Genomic DNA, 17,796 nt, shown 5'->3' on the forward strand with positions numbered 1-17,796 from the left:
GATTCTAAGGCTTATCTGAGTGAGTGGAAGGAATAATCTTCGGTTGGGATGATGTTGTCGGGCTTATATGGATTGTGGTGACGAAGGATCACCTGTGAGTATGTGCATGATGAGTTTATACAGTGATTTGATGGTTTGGCAAAGACTCTTGGCACATTCGAGGGCGAACGCTTATTTTAGAGGGGGAGAATATAACGACCCGACCAGTCGTTTTGAGCTTTAAGATTTTGTTCAGTTATTCGAGGTCATGAGTGGCTTCATATTGTGTATTTTGACTTGCGTTCATGGTCGGATTTGATTTTCGGATGTTTCGAGATGTATTTAGAGGTTTAAGTTGAGAATATTGACTAAGGTTTGACTTTTATGAAAACGATCTCGGAGTGATGATTTGATGGCTCCGATAGGTTCGTATCATTATTTTGGACTTGGGTGTGTGCCCGGAATCAAATTCAGAGGTTTGCAGGTTGATTTGTGTCGTTTTGCCGAAAATTGGGAATTTAAAGACTTAGAATTTTGATAAGTTTGACCGTAGGTTGACTTCATAGCTATCGTATTTGGATTTTTGTTTCGGAGCTTGGAATATGTCCATTTTATTATTTGGAACTTGACCGCAAAGTTTTGCGTCATTCCGAGTTGATTTGATAGGAATCAGACGCGCAGTTGTGTTTTTAGAGGTTCTTAAGTTTCATATTGATTTCATGTGTTTTTGACGTTCGATTCATGGTTTCAGATGTTATTTTGATGATTTAATCGTGCGAGCGAGTTCGTGTTATGCTTATAGACTTGTGTTGATGTTTGGTTTGGAGCCTCGAGGGCTCGGGTGAGTTTCAGACGCGTTTCAGAGAGTTCATAGAAGGTTCAGATTTTTGCTGGTGCTCTAGTCTCGCATTTGCGAGAAATATGTCGCATTTGAGACTATCGCATTTGCGGGCTTCCTCTTTGCATTTATGAAGTGCACTGTGGCCTGAAGAAATCGAATTTGCGAACTCCCCATCACATTTGCGATACTGGCCTGGGCTGGGCATTGGTCGCATTTGCGATCATTTTGATCGCTTTTGCGATGGTCCTCAGTTCGCAATTGCGAACTATTCATCGCATTTGTGATGACAGTAGGGATGTGAGGGATTTCGCTTTGGCGATAATTTTCTTGCATTTGCGTGCGAACCCCAGGACGCATTTGAGATACCTGCGACTGGACATAAAAGCCGAGGGACGAGATTTTAGTCTCATTTTCATATATTTGAACCCTAGACTCGGTAGAAGCCGATTTTGAAGAGGGATTTTCATCTACAATCATTGGGTAAGTGATTTGGATCAATTTTCAACTATATTACATGATTGTATGTGAGTTGTAATATCAAAATTATGAGAATCAAGTGAAATTTTGTGAAACTTTGTCTATATTTTGAAAAATGAGAATTTGTGTTTTGAGAGACGATTTGGACTCGGATTGTGAAATAAAATATATATATGGACTCGTGGGGTTATGGGTTAACATGTGAGTTGTCTGTACAGTTATGAGGTATTAATGGTATTGGCACGTGAGTTGTCCGGGCAGTACGTCAGTTGTCCGTACGGTTGTGATTTGTAATGTGGGCACAAAATGTCAAGTGATTGGGTTCGTAATTTGGAACCCGTGATTTGTGATTATGAGGTTTTGGTACCTCGAAAAAATTCTTGTATAAACCTTGTGTGAAAGCGGTTATTTTATTGGGTTGTTACTTGTTTTCCCTTACTTGGTTTTACCGGATTCTAACTGTATTCCACTTACTTTACGGCGTTATTACCTGTTGCTCCTTGTTATTAAATTGTTGTTTCTAGTTCTTATTGCAAGTATTGTAATATTATTTTTACCATGTTTAGCTTTATATTGTTCCCTGTTAGTTTAATATTCATACTTGTACATGTTATTATGTCTAGTAGGTGTCTTGATTGTTCCTCGTCACTACTCCACCGAGGTTAGTTTTGATACTTACTGAGTACCATTGTGATGTACTCATGCTACGCTTGCTGCACAGTTTTGTGCAGATCCAGGTATCTCTGGGCGTGTTGATCATTGATAGTTGATCGAGTATTATTGTGGAGACTTCAAGGTACATGTGTCGTCGCGTTCGTAGGCCTCGGAGTCACCTTCTAAAATTTTACTTGTACGGTTTATTTCTATTCTTGAACAGTTGTACTTAGAGATTTTTTAGTGAATTAAATAGAGTTTATGACTTGTACTACCGGTTTTGGGATGTTGTATATCTACTTGGGATTGTTGGCTTTATATAGAAATTTCTGGTTCATGTTTAATAGTTGATTGGTTAAAATCTGTTAGTTATTTCAGTAAGGATTAGACTTATCTAATTTTAGAGACTATGTGTCATCACGACTCCTGAGAAGGGATTTTGGGTGGTTACAATATTTTCAATAATAGGACAGTGTTGGCATGAATTGTGATCAATTATATTTCTATGATGGATATGATGGAGAAGATAAGCCGTGGGCAATCTATCTGGGATGAAAAGCCAAGTGAAGTATTTCAGTTTATTTAAGCAGTTAGTTTTCCAAAGCCAAGAAATACTGGTTCTTGTAGAAGTAGTAAATGTTAGGTGGGTCAGTTTGAATTGCATACGCAGATTTTTTAACAAGACATGTTCGTTCTTTCTTTACTAATGTTTAGAAACAATCTTAACTACTTTAAAAAGTTCATTTATCTGATTTTTGTTTCGGGGTTAAATACATTTTTATGTTGACTTGTACCTTTAACTAAATTGATCAATTCACTTTGAATAGGGAGCCTTGCGTAGCAAATTAGGACGAAGGGGGAAATAGTGATTGACATAGGAGTAATCACTTTTTTTTAAAGAGGTATTATCACTTTTAGTAAGCGACAGAAACTATTTATATTTGATTGTCGAAAAAGTGTATAAAATTTGTATATAACATACCGAATGTATATATATACAAAAATATATATATTTTTTATATATTTTTTCGGTTATTATTTTTACAGCGGTTATACAGTGTCATTTTCTTTGGGAATATTATCACTTTTAGTTCGCGACAGAAACTATTTACATTTGATAGCCGAAAAGTGTATAAATTTGTATAATTTTTGTATATAACTTCCCGAATGTATATATATACAAAAAAATATACAAATTTTATACATTTTTCGGCTATTATTTTTACAGCGGCTATACAATGTCATTTTTTTTTTTAATCCAGAGATTATAATAAAGGTACACCTCCCAAGATAACTGGAATTACGTTGATTTTCTCTCCTTATTGCTACTTTCTTTTATATTTTCTTATAACATCTACATCCTCTATCAATTTTATTGTTAACGTGTTAATTATTGATGTTCTCGAATTGTATTAAGAGAAGTTGAAACTAACGGAAATTTCTGAAATGTTATGTTAATATTATGGGGGAGGTTAGTGTAAGATATTTGCAACATTATGTCAAAAAATGAGTGAGGTTAGCGTAACAGTACTCTTTTCTGTTTAGGCCCGTCGAAAAAAATAGGAGCACATTTTTATTTTTAAAAAGTTCTTTAATTTTGACTTTATTACGAGTTTTAGAAGTACTTTTGTCAGGAGTTTTTTTTCATGTCTTTCTTATATTTCGCATACCTAACAACAACAACAACAACACCTATGTACCGTGAAATTAGAAAAGTATTATGAAGCTTATGACTGACTTTCCATAAGAATTAAGAAAAAAAAGAAGATAGAGGACTAGTCTTTTACTCCCTCTGTCCCAATAGCTTTTGACTGACTTTTCATTTAAAAAAAAGAAAAGAAAAAAGAATAGAGGATTAGTTTTTTCACTCTCTCTTTCTCAATTTATGTGTCATACTTTTCTTTTAGTTTGCCTAAAAAATATGTCATATTTTTTTGTTTAGAAATAATTCTACATTAAATTTTCCCTTTTGCTCGTAACGAGACGATTTACAATGCACACAAATATTTAAGACTTATTTTGGACCACAAAATATTTAACACAATTTACAATTCTTTTCTTAATCTCCGTGCCCCAAGAGTAGATCATAGAAGCTGCAAAACTTCTAGGTTCAAATTGTCATTTTGCTTCCTAAATCTATATACTAAAGCAAAAAAACGCAAAGAAGCAACCCAAAGCGCGTCCCTAACGGCGGGATTGATGACTAAGTAAACCCAAAATACAAATTGACTTAAATAAAGTAACTACATATAGTTCTTATATTTTCCTAAATCCAAACACAGACCAATATAGAGAAGATATTGAAAAAACGTATATATACACAGATGTATAAATACATGAAGCTTCCCCCTGCCTTCACCGCACACAAACAGCAGTTTCTCCCCACTTCTCCCTCTCCCTCCAAACCCCCAAGACACGTTTTGGTTTAAATACAAAGCCAATTTTTTTACAAACGTAGGCATGGAAGCTATAATTAATTAACGAGAGAAAAATGCGTGATTTAGTGTTGTTTGGTTGTAAAGTTGTATTGCAAGAGGGGTCTGCAGAGTTAGAGATAAAGAAAATGCAGAGAAGTGATGATGCTACTTATAGCAAGCTGGAAAAGGAGAAGAAGAATAAGAGGAAAAACAAAAGTGATCAACATGTGGGATCAAAGTCTGGTGAAGAAGTTATTAATCTCAAGTCAAAGAAGAAAAGGTATAGATCTATTGAAAATATCTACTTGGAAACAAAGCCTATGAACGTTTTCTCATAGGGACCAAAAACAAAGAGTATGAATAAATATTGGAGATATACTCTTATTCAGGGCGAGGTTGAATTGTCGTTTTAAAATTCAAAACTTATAAAGTTGAAATTTTGATTCTACTTCTCCTATTATTACGGACTTGCAATATGGAAGCCATTATGTAGGAATTTTTGTGTAGGGTTTTGATCAAAACTGATAATGCTGGTAATAATATAGAGTATGCTGACTTTCCTTTTTTTTTTTTTGCCATTATTCTACTATATAGATGTTCGCCATATATAATAAGAAGCTATTGTATTATAGTGGCATTAGTTCGGTAAAGATTATAATTTCACCTCATCTAACTGATAATTAGGATTAGATTTCATTAATCATAGTGCTGTTATACTTTCTTAAATCTTTTCATTCTTTATGTTTCTTCGAAAAATGATTATCTTCAATTAATCGGTACAATTATACGTAACTAAATAGGTTGTTTGAGATTTCCCAATATAGTAATGGGTATTCTTTACGTTCTTACAGACATTTCATTTTGTTTACCGGTAAAACGATACAGTTAAATTTATTCGTGGTTTTTAAACAAGTAAATTAATTTGATCCAAAATATAATGAAATAACCGATGAAATGTAAAATACTTAGCCTTAAAATGTAGATAGAATGACAGAGCTGATGAGTCCGGGAACATGGTTTCCGGGCACAACAATGATGAGATCAAAAGCGAGAGAATAAAATTATATTACAATGTTGTATAGAATGTAGTGTGAGTTAGCCAGAAATTTCGTCCCTTACAATGATAACTGAGCTCTCTATTTATAGCTATGTTTAGGGAATGAAGTCCTAGGATCATGCCCTTCTTTAATGTCAATTATGAGGGTCATTGGTGAAGATGTAACGTTAGACATAAATACCAAATTTTTTATAACGGGCCATCATCCTTAATGCTGTAAAATATTCTGTATTAAATTTTACCGGGCGCAAAGCATTTAATACTCCTTTTATGATCGTTATTCTTTCCGGTGACAAGCGGAATAGCTATGTTCGGTGGCCATCTCCATCTTGTGTTCCACGTATCCTTCCTTTAAGCAGCCACGTGTCATGTCGCATTTTTTCCTATACAGATAGTCCCCCTGCTTTCCGATGACATAACTTTGTGTTACCGGAAAGTTGGTAGAAACACTCTTTTGGCGAAAATTACTATAATTCCTTTTGAAGGCCACTGACGGTTGATTAGACGCTTGTCTCTCTGCATTTAATGCCTCGAGGTAATCTTAGCCAAGGATTTAGCCGCCAAAACTTTACTTATACGTATCAACTTCCTCCCTTGCATTTCAACTTCTTTCATCTCATTTCACCTACCGAGTCTTCATCTTCTTCAAACAAAAACCCTTTCTCTTTTTCGATTACTTCCTCTTCAAAACGTACTGGTTCTTCGAAAGGCAAAAACAAAATCGACGACTTTGTCGCTTCAACCGTAGACTCCATCATACCAAAAAGACTAAATACCGTAAAGGATTTTGAGGAGAAATTTCTTTATGCTAACCCTCGTACATAGGATGTTAGCAGGTACCCTTCTTCCATTCGTCCTTCCAGTATTCTCGCTGTGAAGGAAGATTATCGTTGCCATGAATTGGATATCATCGCTCCTGATCTATCGGAGCCAATGACCCTTCCGTGATTGCAGAAATTTGCCTTCGCTACCAAGTGTTCTTAGCACAGGTAAGCCCTTCAGTATGGAGGACGGTTGCCTGCCTTCGCTGCCTGTGTCAGGAAACTGGGGAAGAGCTATCATTAGCTCGTATGATGAACCTTTACTCCCCCAAGATTTTTCAGGGATGTATGATAAACCTCTGCAAACGTGGCCACCATGCTTTGTTGACTAGCATGGACGATGAAAATGATCGTGGGTGGGCGAAACGGTTCTTTGCAACTGCCACCAATAATATTATTCTGTCAACCGCATCATCCTTTCCGAGCGCTTGGAATCGTACTCATAAGATTTCTTTTTAATATATTTTCTCTTACTAAATATTATTTCATGTTTGTATTGATCCTCCAACCTTCGTATGTTACAGTGACTCGATGGATCCCATCAGTGGTAGAAGGCTTGGGCAAGTGGGTTAAGAAGATCTCGTATGTTACGACGCCCGAGACTCATTTATGGAAAGAACTGGCCCTTAAGTACGGGTGAAGGGCTAAAAATCACGGTAATTTGAACTTACCTCGCTTCCATCTTTCTATGCTTTGTATATCGATTGAACCCTTCTGACTAGTTTATGAAATTAGGTCTACCTGCGGGCTCTGTTACTGTCCCCGTGGAGGACATTTTGACAGACCCTGCTGATGCGGCGAGGCTGCTTTAGGAGGCACTTACTCGAATAGGCATCTCCAGGACTGCTTCCGGGGCAAACGTTTCTTCACGGAGTCCCCATCCAAAGAACAAGCAACTAAAGAGAAGACGTTCCTCTACAGCCGCGGGAAAGAATAAGCAGGCGAAGACTGCTTTCCCCGAGCTATCTCCGGTGGCGATGACGCCTGGTCCTCCTTCCAGGCCGGTCATAGACACTGTGATGATTGATGATGATGATTAAGAAGTTAGTGATGAGGGAGCTTCTCTTCATAGAAGGCGACGATCCTTATCATCTCAACAGGATGCTCAACCTGTTGAGACAGTCATACCAACCGAGGATGATGTCTCGACACTTTGGGGAGAATTTGATTTGGTAGATAATGCCAACTCTCGTTCTTGGGCCCTAATTGTTGTGCCCGATACTGCGATGCAGAGTACCCGGTCCTTATCATCTTCGGTTGGCGAGCACCCAGCATCCAGTGCTGCTTTTGATGTAGCTATTTCTCATTCTTCTATCCCATCAGCTTCATCACCACCTTCTCCAACACCAGTAACTGCTACATCACTTTCATCTTCATTCACTCTTCCACCAGCAACATCATCTCCAATGGCCGCATCTGACCATGAAGAAGGCATTTCTCTTCCACAGTCCCTAGTTCATGGGAATTTTGGGAAAAATTATGCTGCCCCTTCTGAAGATCCTCATAGGAGGAGGAATGTTACTCTTTCAGTCTCTACCGGGTGCAATCTTCTTTCCCGGCCGATGGAGCTTGCTAACTATGTGAAGCCTTTGGCTTCAAAGAAGGATTGGAAAAAGATTCAGACACTCTCGGGAGAGTGTTTGTCGAACGATGCTATGTATAATGCCATAGCGGTACGTTTCTTTTTTTCCTCTGTTATCTCTCCTACTTTTGAATGTATTTTGAGTTTTACCTCTTCTTGTTTTGCAGGTTAACTTTCTTGCTTCTGAGAGCCTTCAAAGGTTGATTCGTGAGAAGGAAGGACTTACTTCTAAACGGGATCAGCTTTTGGTGGAACGAGACCAAACCATTCTCAGTCTCTCAGAACTGGAAACCAGAGCCACCTAGGCTGATGTTTTGGAAGCTCGTTTGCAGCAAAGTGAGCAAGAAGTGATAACCCTCAACCAAGAAGTTAGCCCACTGAGGGTTAGATTTGATGAAGCTAAGACTAAATGGGTTGAGGTCCAGGAAGCCATTCGTGTTGCAATCGAGTGCGAGGCTGCCTCCGCTGAAAGGGTGATTAATTTGGAAGCAGCCTTGAACTCCAAAAGTGAAGAGCTTGTTATTGTGGTGGCAAACCATGCCCAATAAGAAGAGAAGTATAGGAAACTATCGAGCATAGTAGGCTCTTTAGTTCAACTGTCAGTGAGCTCGATGTCAGTCTCAAATCTGTTAGGTTCGCCCGGGAAAACCTTTCCGCCGAGGTTACTCAACTCAAAGAAGAACTCAAGCACCAAGCGGCTTCCCTCATTGTTGAAAAAACTTATTCCATGTATAGTATGAAGAGAAAAAACTTGGAAGAGGCCAAGACTGGTATCATTGACATTGATGCCAAAATTTCTAAGACTGGGGAAAATGTTGAGCCATCGGTGGAACCATCTACTACTCCCGGGGATGCGGATACTTCTCTTCCTCCTGATTCCGGAGACGCTGCAATTTAGCTTTTTATTTTTTTTTCTATTTTGTACCTTTATCATTTTGATGCCTCCTTGTAAATAAAAGCATATTTTTTTGCTCAAGTATCGTTTGAGTCTTACTTTCGTTTGAATGTTTATGCAAGTCTTTAACTTTCATACTTGCTCAAGTATTCTACGCATGTTGTTTTGTTCGCGCTTTATTTTGTGTAATATCGGATGCCTTTCATTTGAGGCATTTTGGTTATGAGTATTATCCCTTTTTCGTGAGAGTTTCCATGAGTATTTGCGCAAGTTTACTTTTTGCGTCTTTTTCGTATGCGGCTTCGGGTGTATTTTTCCCCGATGGCATTATAGATTCCGGGCATTGATTCTTCCGGAACCAACCCTTTAACATGAAGGTTTTTATAAGAGAGGGCCCTCTTATGTTTACGGTGCTCTTGAAGAGGACGTCCCCTATTCATTACGACACTAACATTTGAAGTACTTGTTTAACTTTCAAATGGCAAAATTAACTCATCGTTCGGACAAGAAATAAGATAAAAACAAAATGATTTCATTTCATTTAATTCCTTGTATTTTCAAAAGTACATAAGCATTTTGCTATGCAGAAAAGAAATTGCCATGACTTGTCTTGTACAACTTGTTTCTACGGGGCTGGTTGTGCAGTCCTCGGTCCCGATGATGTATTCTGTTCCCGGATTTTTATTCCCCGGTTGATGTGGCATTCAGTATTGCTGTATTCTCATATCATTCCCCCAGTGTTTGAATGCGAAGAATGTGAATTGGAACACTGGAAGTCTTGTATCTTTGAAGATCCCACCAATGAATTGCTAGGTAATCCTTCACTCGGCAACATATCTTGTTTCCCCTTAGGAACCCATGCTATCGAGTGAAAGAATACCTAACAGTCCTCTAGTGGTTTGTGCTCGTGAATGGTCAGGTAACCTCCGTTCGGTAGCAAACTTAACTTCTTGGTGGGAATTTTGTATCGAAGCAAAGATTATCTAATCGTCCCCGAGTGGAAACTTGTTCGTTTGCCTTGTTTTGAAAAGTCTTATCACTGCTGTCTTCGTAGTATGCTTTTCATCGCTGCCTCATTAAAAACCTTGCCAGAAAAACCCAATTGGGACAAAACCTGAACGAAGGGAAAAGAGTGCAGCACATACTTTCCGTTTGACTGTTGGTTGTCAGCAGTAATAGCTTTTGAGGTGAGCCACGTTACAGTTGTTTGGCAACTTGTCTCCATTCTGGTTCTCCAACTCGTATGATCCTTTTCCAGTGATAGCTGAAACCCGGTAAGGGCCTTCCCATGTTGGGCCTAACTTGCCCGCGTTGAGTTCCCGGGTGTTTTGAGTTACCTTCCTCAAGACCAAGTCTCCTATTTTGAAATAACGGAGGTTGGCTCTTCGATTATAATATCGCTCTATTCTCTGCTTTTGAGCCGCCATTCTGACATGCGCCAAGTCCCTGCATTCCTCGAGCAGCTTCAAGTTGATTAGAATTGCCTCGTTGTTTGATTCTTCGTTCGCCTGGAAATACCTTAAGGTTGGTTCCCCTACTTCCACCGGTATCAAAGCTTCTGCGCCGTACACAAGGGAAAAAGAGGTTTCTCCCGTGCTTGGCTTGGCCGTTGTTCGGTAGGCCCATAAAACCCTAGGTAATTCTTCGGACCAATTGCCTTTTGCCACTTCCAACCTTTTCTTTAGATTTTGTATAATCACTTTGTTTGTTGACTCTGCTTGACCATTTGTGCTCGGATGATAAGGTGAAGAGGTAATCCTCTTTATCTTCAAATCTTCAAGGAACTTTGTAACTTTTGCGCCGATAAACTGCATCCCATTGTCGCATGCAATCTCTTTTGGTATTCCAAACCTGCAAATTATGTTTTCCCACATGAAGTCGACCACTTCGCGTTCTCCGATCTTCTGATAAGGACCTGCTTCCACCCATTTAGAAAAATAGTCAGTCAAAACTAAAAGAAACCTTACCTTTCCGGGAGCCGATGGTAGTGGTCCGACGATTTCCATCCACATTTCATGAATGGCCATGGGGACAGAACTGAATGTAGGGGTTTCACCGGTTAATGTACTAGTGGTGCATAGCGTTGGCACTTATCACATTTTCGTACGAAGTCTTTGGCATCTTGTTCCATACGGGGACATTAATATCCTGCCCGAACTAATTTCAGCACCAAAGAATCTGCACCTGAGTGGTTGCCACATATCCCTTCATGGACTTCTTTCATGACATAGTTAGCTTATGATGCGCCTAAGCACCGGGCCAACGGGCCTTGAAAGGATTTTTTGTACAATTGGCCTTTTTTGAAGCTATAACGTGCAGCTTTGGCGCGCAAGGCTCTTGATGCTTTGGGGTATTCGGGCAACTTTCCATGCTCGAGATAATCGATTATTTCATTTCTCCAGTCCCAAACCAAACTAGTCGAATTTACCTCATAGTAATCTATGTCCAAGACTGAGTTCATCAGTTGTATTACCGTCCCTGATTCCGATCCATGGATTTCTGTCGATGTTCCCAAATTTGCCAAAGCATCTGCTTCCGCGTTGTCTTCCCGCGGGATATGAGTAATTGACCACTCTCGGAATCGTGCTAATAAAGTTTGAACTTTTACTACGTATTGCTGCATGCGTTCTTCTTTGGTGTCAAAAATTTCGTACACCTGATTCACCACCAACTGTGAATTACATTTGATTTCGATGGCTTCGGAGTCAAGTCCTCGGGCCAATTCAAGCCCAGCAATCAAAGCTTTGTACTCTACTTCATTGTTAGTTAAAGGAATCATTATGATGTCTTTCCTTAAAGTTTCCCCCGAAGGCGTGATCAAGACTATTTCGACCCCGGACCCTTTTGCGTTTGAAGCTCCATCCGTAAATAAGGTCCAAACTCCTGATGTCGATTCTGACACCATTATTGACTCTTTAGCTGCCAGAGGCAATAGTCCCGGACTGAAATCGGCCATGAAGTCAGCCAAGACTTGCGACTTAATTGCAGTCCTCGATTTATATTCTATATTGAATTCGCTCATTTAGATGGCCCATTTGGTCATTCTACCCGAGAGCTCGGGTTTATGGATGATATTCCTTAGAGGGAAAGTAGTCATCACAGCTATCGGGTGGCACTAGAAGTAGGGCCTTAGCTTACGGGCGGTGACTACGAAATCTAAGGCCAGCTTTTCCAGATGTGGGTAGCGAGTTTCTGCTCCTGTTAAAATTTTGCTAACGTAATAAATGGGAGATTGCGTACCTTCGTCTTCTCGGACTAAAATTACACATACCGCAACTTCTAAAACCGCGAGGTAGACTAGCAACGTTTTCACCTTCTTTTGGTTTTGAGAGCAATGGAGGGCTTGACAAATATTTCTTCAACTCCTTCAAGGCTCGCTGACATTCCGATGTCCACTCAAAATTGTTTTTCTTTTTGAGTAGTGCGAAAAAGTGATGACATTTTTTCGATGAACGAGAAATGAACCTGCTCAAAGCTGCCAATCTTCTTGTGAGCCTCTGGACTTCTTTTACGTTAGACAATTGGTCCGGGATATCCTTTATGGCCTTGATTTTATCAAGATTTACCTCAATTCCCCTTTGTGCGACTAGGAATCCTAGGAACATACCCGAACTGACCCCGAATGCACATTTCTCGGGGTTAAGCTTCATATTATGCTCCCTCAGATGTCAAATGTTTCTTGCAAATGCTTCAGGTGGTCACCTGCATTCAAAGATATAACAAGCATATCGTCTATATATACTTCCTTAGTCTTTCCTATTTGTTTTTCGAACATCTTATTCACGAGCCGTTGATAAGTGGCTCCGGCGTTTTTTAACCCGAAGGGCATTACGTTGTAACAATATGTACCATAATTCGTTATAAACGAAGTCTTTTCCTGATCTTCTGGGTTCATCTTGATTTGATTGTACCCATAATAAGCATCAAGGAAACTCATTAACGCGTGCCCAGTCGTGGCTTCAATCATTTGATCAATATTTGTCAATGGGAATGAGTCTTTTGGGCACGCCTTATTAAGATCCTTATAATCTACGCACATGCAAAATTTATTATTTTTCTTAGGAACTACTACTACATTGGCTAGCCAGTCCAGATATCTTACCTCTCGGATTGAACCAATCTTAAGTAAGCGGGTTACCTCTTCTTTGACGAATTTATTCCTTGCTTCGGCCATAGGGCGCTTCTTCTGTCTTACCGAAGGTATGTTGGGATCCAAGCTTAACTTGTGCATGGCTATTTCTGTTGGATTCCTGTCATATCCTCGTGCGACCATGCAAAACAATCAGCGTTAATTTTAAGGAATTCGATAAAAGCAGACCTGAGCTCCGGGTGCAGTCCTGTCCCCAAATGGAATTTCCTTTCTAGGAATTCTTTGAACAACGCAACTTGGTCCAGCTCTTCTGCCGTGGACTTCGTCACGTTTGTTTTTTATGGTACTTGAAAATACCTTGGTACCTGATATTGTTCTGTCTCTTCTGTCCCCGGGCTAACTTCATCTGGTTCGGGGGCAGGTGCCGGTTCCGGTAATTGCTATGCCACACGTTCCTTTCCTTTGCTACTGGAGACCGAAATTGCATTCATCTCCCTTGCTGCCGGTCGATCACCCCTTATCTGTTTGATCCCCCCGGGTGTCGGAAATTTTAACAATTGGTGATATGTTGAAGGCACAACTTTCATCTGGTGCAGCCATGGTCTTCCCAAGATGATGTTATACCCCATGTCTCCATCTACCACTTCGAAGAGAGTTGTCTTCATTACTCCCTCAACGTTCGTGTCCTTCTACCAATTGTGGACATCCGCCCAAGTAGTCGCTTGAAACTCGAGCAGACTTTCCTTTAACTTTCGGGAAGCGTCCTAACTTCTCGGATTTAAACCTTTGGTGAACGTTTCAGTCGCCCATTCATCCGAGACTGCCGGTAGTAACATCTTTTCCTTTTGGAACCGGGTAACAAACTCTCGTAATAATTCAAATTCTCCCTGTGTGATCCTGAATATGTCGGCCTTTCGGGCTTGTACCTTTCTGGCACCGGCATGAGTTTTAATGAAAGAATCAGCGAGCATCTCAAAGGAATCTATGGAATGCTCGAGAAATAATGAATACCACGTTAAATCTCCCCTCGTGAGAGTCTCACCAATTGTTTTTCAGCAACTCAGACTTAATTTCGTGAGGAGCCAAATCATTTCCTTTCACTATTGTTGTGTAGGTGGTAATGTGCTCCTGTGGATCTAAAGTTTCACCATACTTTGGCACTTCGGGCATTTTGAACCTCTTACGGATTAATTTCGGGGCTGCGCTCGGTTTATACGGTAATTGAATATGCTACTTCGAGTTTGGGCATTTTAGTACTGGTGGTGCGCCCGGAATTTGATCCATGCGGGTGTTTACTTCCTTCATGAACTACAAAAGTTCATCCTTGAACATGGTTCTCGTTGTTGAGGCCGGATCTACTCCCCCCAACCCCGTCGGAGCCAACTTAGCCCCTAAGAGTGTTATTATCAACTCTCTGTGACGTCTGGTTCGCGTGAACATTAGGAGGAATTGGATCTCGCCTGTTTGAATTATTTGAGGCACCCGATAGCGCCTACTTCAGTTATGTCATAACCGGATCCTGCCGGTTGAGATGGCCTAGAATGATTGCTTGTTGCTCTTGTAGAACCCTTACTGCATCCGCTACATGCTCCTCAACAGCATCATCAGGAGTTGCCTCCCTTACCTGTCGAGGGTACCGCCTGTCATGTACTGGTGTGGCGTCGTTCCCCTCATTACGAGTGTCACTGATGGAATTCTCGAAATGAGGTTGTTCCCCTTGAATTTCAGGGCTGCGCGTGCTATTAACAGTGTTATCCGCCATTTTTAGTGATTTTTTGCTTGGACAAAGTAATCAAAACACGTTAGAAAAAAAGACAAGGATCAATTGAATTGCACAGCTGTCTAGGACCCACAGTGGGTGCAAAACTATTTACCCGTAAAATGGTACAGTTGAATTTATTCGTGGTTTCTAGATAAGTGAATTAATTTGATCCAAAAGATAATGAAATAACAGATGAAATATAAAATACTTAGCCTTAAAATGTAGATAGAATGACAAAGCAGATGAGTCCGGGAACAGGGTTTTCGGGCACAATAATGATGAGATCAAAAGCAAGAGAATAAAATTATATTAAAATACTGTATAAAATGTAGTGTAAGTTAGCCAGAAAATGCGTCCCTTACAATGATAACTGAGCTCTCTATTTATAGCTATGTCTAGGGGAGGAAGTCCTAGGATCATGCCCTTCTTTAATGTCAATTATGAGGGCCATTGATGAAGATGTAACGTTAGACATAAATGCCAAATTCCTTGTAATGGGCCACCATCCTTAATGATGCAAAATATTATGTATTAATTATTACCGGGCGCAAAGCATTTAATACTCCTTTTATGATAGTTATTCCTTCCGGTGAGAAGCAGAATAGCTATGTTTAGTGGCCATCTCCATCTTGTGTTCCACGTATCCTTCCTTTAAGTGGCCACGTGTCATGTCATATTTTCCCTATACACATTTATATTTACAATTACCTATCTTATGCTATTTTCTGATACGTGGTGATAATTCTTGTTTGTGTTTAACCTAAAACTTAATTATTAGGCTAAAGAAATTAAATTTGTAATATTAGGCCAATCGATTAGATTCAAAAATAAATAAACATAAGAGATGAATATAAGGATGGTATACGGTTGAAATCGAGCTCATGGTGCATCCTAGCCTCCGACATGATAAGCCAGGCTCGAGACATGGCAATAAGGGACCGAATTTAAGCCAAAGTCCCACCGGGCTAACACCCGGGGGCACGACGCCTGCCATGGAGAATATCGAGGCCATGATCCCGGAATCGGTCCTAGCCTCGAACGACTTTGAAGAACATTGTTAGACAACCCAGCATAGCCAAGAGAAGGCCAAAATATTCGTGACCGGCCGAATATTATGGTGGGGATCTCGGCACGTACCGATAAGGGACCTGCAATCAGTGAATCAGAATATTTTTTACCTTTTATAGAGTTGTACCTAAAGTAGGACTCCCCTACTATATAAAGGAGGTCTAATGATTTGATCGACACCGGTCGTGGTGAGCCCGACTCGAGAGCGATTATTCCATCAAAGCTGAAACTATCCAATTCGTGTGGTTTGAATTTATTTTATCTTTATTTATTCAATAGCAACTTAATTTATCGCTTTGTATCAAGTTAATCAGCGTATCTTTAAAATAACTTACAAATTTAATTGCTATCCAATTTTGAGGGTAAACAGTTTGGCGCTTACCGTGGGGCTAAGGATAATAGCGGCAATTTTATACAAATTCCCATAACACTACCTATTTTACACTTGTTCTTTGAAGTGTCTTTGATTCCAGGTTAAAATCGAAATGTCAAACCCCGAGTCTGCCCCTCTAAACATGGCGAGAACAACAATGTAGCACCCAGTAACGAGGTGCCCCCAGTCGATCTCAGTGGAGTTCCAGTCGCGGACCCTATCGACGCTAGTTCACATGTGGCCATCAACACAAATTTGCCTACCGATCCCGAGAACAACGTGCATAGGTAAGTTCGATCAATTGCCTAGAATACGCACAGCGTTGAAAATGATGGGATCAATTTGCGGGTGATCTTCGAAATGTTATAGGCTCAACATGCAGCGATAGCCTAGTTGTAGAACCAAAGCCGAGCGCCGAGCGGGGTTGAGCCCGAGTCATCTCGGGGAAATCTCCCGCAAAAATGAACAGATCATAGAGAGACGAATGAAAATGAATCGGGGACTAACCCGAGATAATAAAAATGCTCGAGGAATTGACAAAACGGATAGAATCGGGGGAGAAGAAAATTGAAGCTAATGACTAAAAGGTGGAAACCTACAATTTCAGGGTCGACCAAATCCCATGAGCACCTCCGATATTGAAGGGCCTGGATTCCAAGAAGTTTGTTCAAAAACCTTTTTCACGGAGCGCAACGCCGAAGCCGATACCAAAGAAGCTCCGCATGCCCGAGATTCCTAAGTATAACGGAACGACCTACCCAAATGAGCATGTGACTTCCTACACATGCGACATCAAAGGGAATGACTTGGAAGATGATGAGATCGAGTCTGTCCTGCTGAAAAGGTTCGGGGAAACTCTGTCCAAGGGAGCTATGATATGGTATCACAATCTACCTCCTAATTCTATTGACTCATTTTCTATGCTTGTAGATTCCTTCGTTAAAGCACACACCGGGGCTATCAAGGTCAAGACCATGAAGTCAGACCCTTTCAAAGTGAAGCAGAGGGATAATGAGATGCTCATGGAATTCGTGTCCTGGATTCAAATGGAATGGATGGACTTGCCTCCAGTCGCAGACGATTGGGCTGTTCAAGCCTTCACCCAGGGAATCAATGCTCGGAGCTCGTTGGCTTCACAGCAGTTGAAATAAAATCTGGTGGAATACCCGGCTGTCACTTAGACCGACATGCATAATACGGTATCAATCAAAAATTAGAGTCAAAGCCCATCAGAACAGTTGACAGAGTTAGGAGAGTCGTTGATCGTGAACCAAGAACGAATAGGGATCGATACAAGCCATACAATGGAGACCGAAGGGGTAGTGGATCTGGGCGAAACCCTGTGAAATATGAAAGAAGAAGCGATCGAGGTCAGAACAATCGGGGACTCATGAGCAAAAATAGTTTCGACAGGCACATCGGGCTGAAGGAAGCACCAAGGCTATCAGAGTATAATTTTGGTATCGACGCAGCCGCCATCGTATCCGTCATTGGACATATCAAAGACACCAAATTGCCTCGACCTCATACAGTTTGATCCATCCCAAAGAGATCCTAACTTAATGTGCAATTATCATGGCACTCACGGTCACAGGACAGAAGATTGCCGATAATTAAGAGATGAGGTAGCCTGACTATTCAACAACATGCATCTCCGAGAGTTCCAGAGCGATTGAGCCAAGAACCACTTTAGGAACAGAGATTCAGGTAAACAGATCGAACATGAGGAACCGCAACACGTTATTAACATGATCATCGGTTGGGGCGACATTCCCCGGGC

General features: G+C 40.4%; 1 protein-coding gene across 1 annotated transcript; it reads left to right on the top strand.

Annotated features, from left to right (window-relative positions):
- Window positions 1-4,206: 4,206 nt before the first annotated feature.
- LOC142167850 (uncharacterized) lies at window positions 4,207-8,806 on the top strand. Its single transcript, XM_075228044.1, has 2 exons — window positions 4,207-7,919; window positions 7,996-8,806. Exons 1-2 carry the CDS (start codon window positions 7,473-7,475, stop codon window positions 8,131-8,133), a joined length of 585 nt encoding a protein of 194 aa, XP_075084145.1. The 5' UTR covers window positions 4,207-7,472; the 3' UTR covers window positions 8,134-8,806.
- The last annotated feature ends 8,990 nt before the right edge of the window (window positions 8,807-17,796 follow it).

The sequence above is a fragment of the Nicotiana tabacum genome, chromosome 13 (genome assembly GCF_000715075.1).
Source record: "Nicotiana tabacum cultivar K326 chromosome 13, ASM71507v2, whole genome shotgun sequence".
Lineage (NCBI taxonomy): Eukaryota > Viridiplantae > Streptophyta > Magnoliopsida > Solanales > Solanaceae > Nicotiana > Nicotiana tabacum.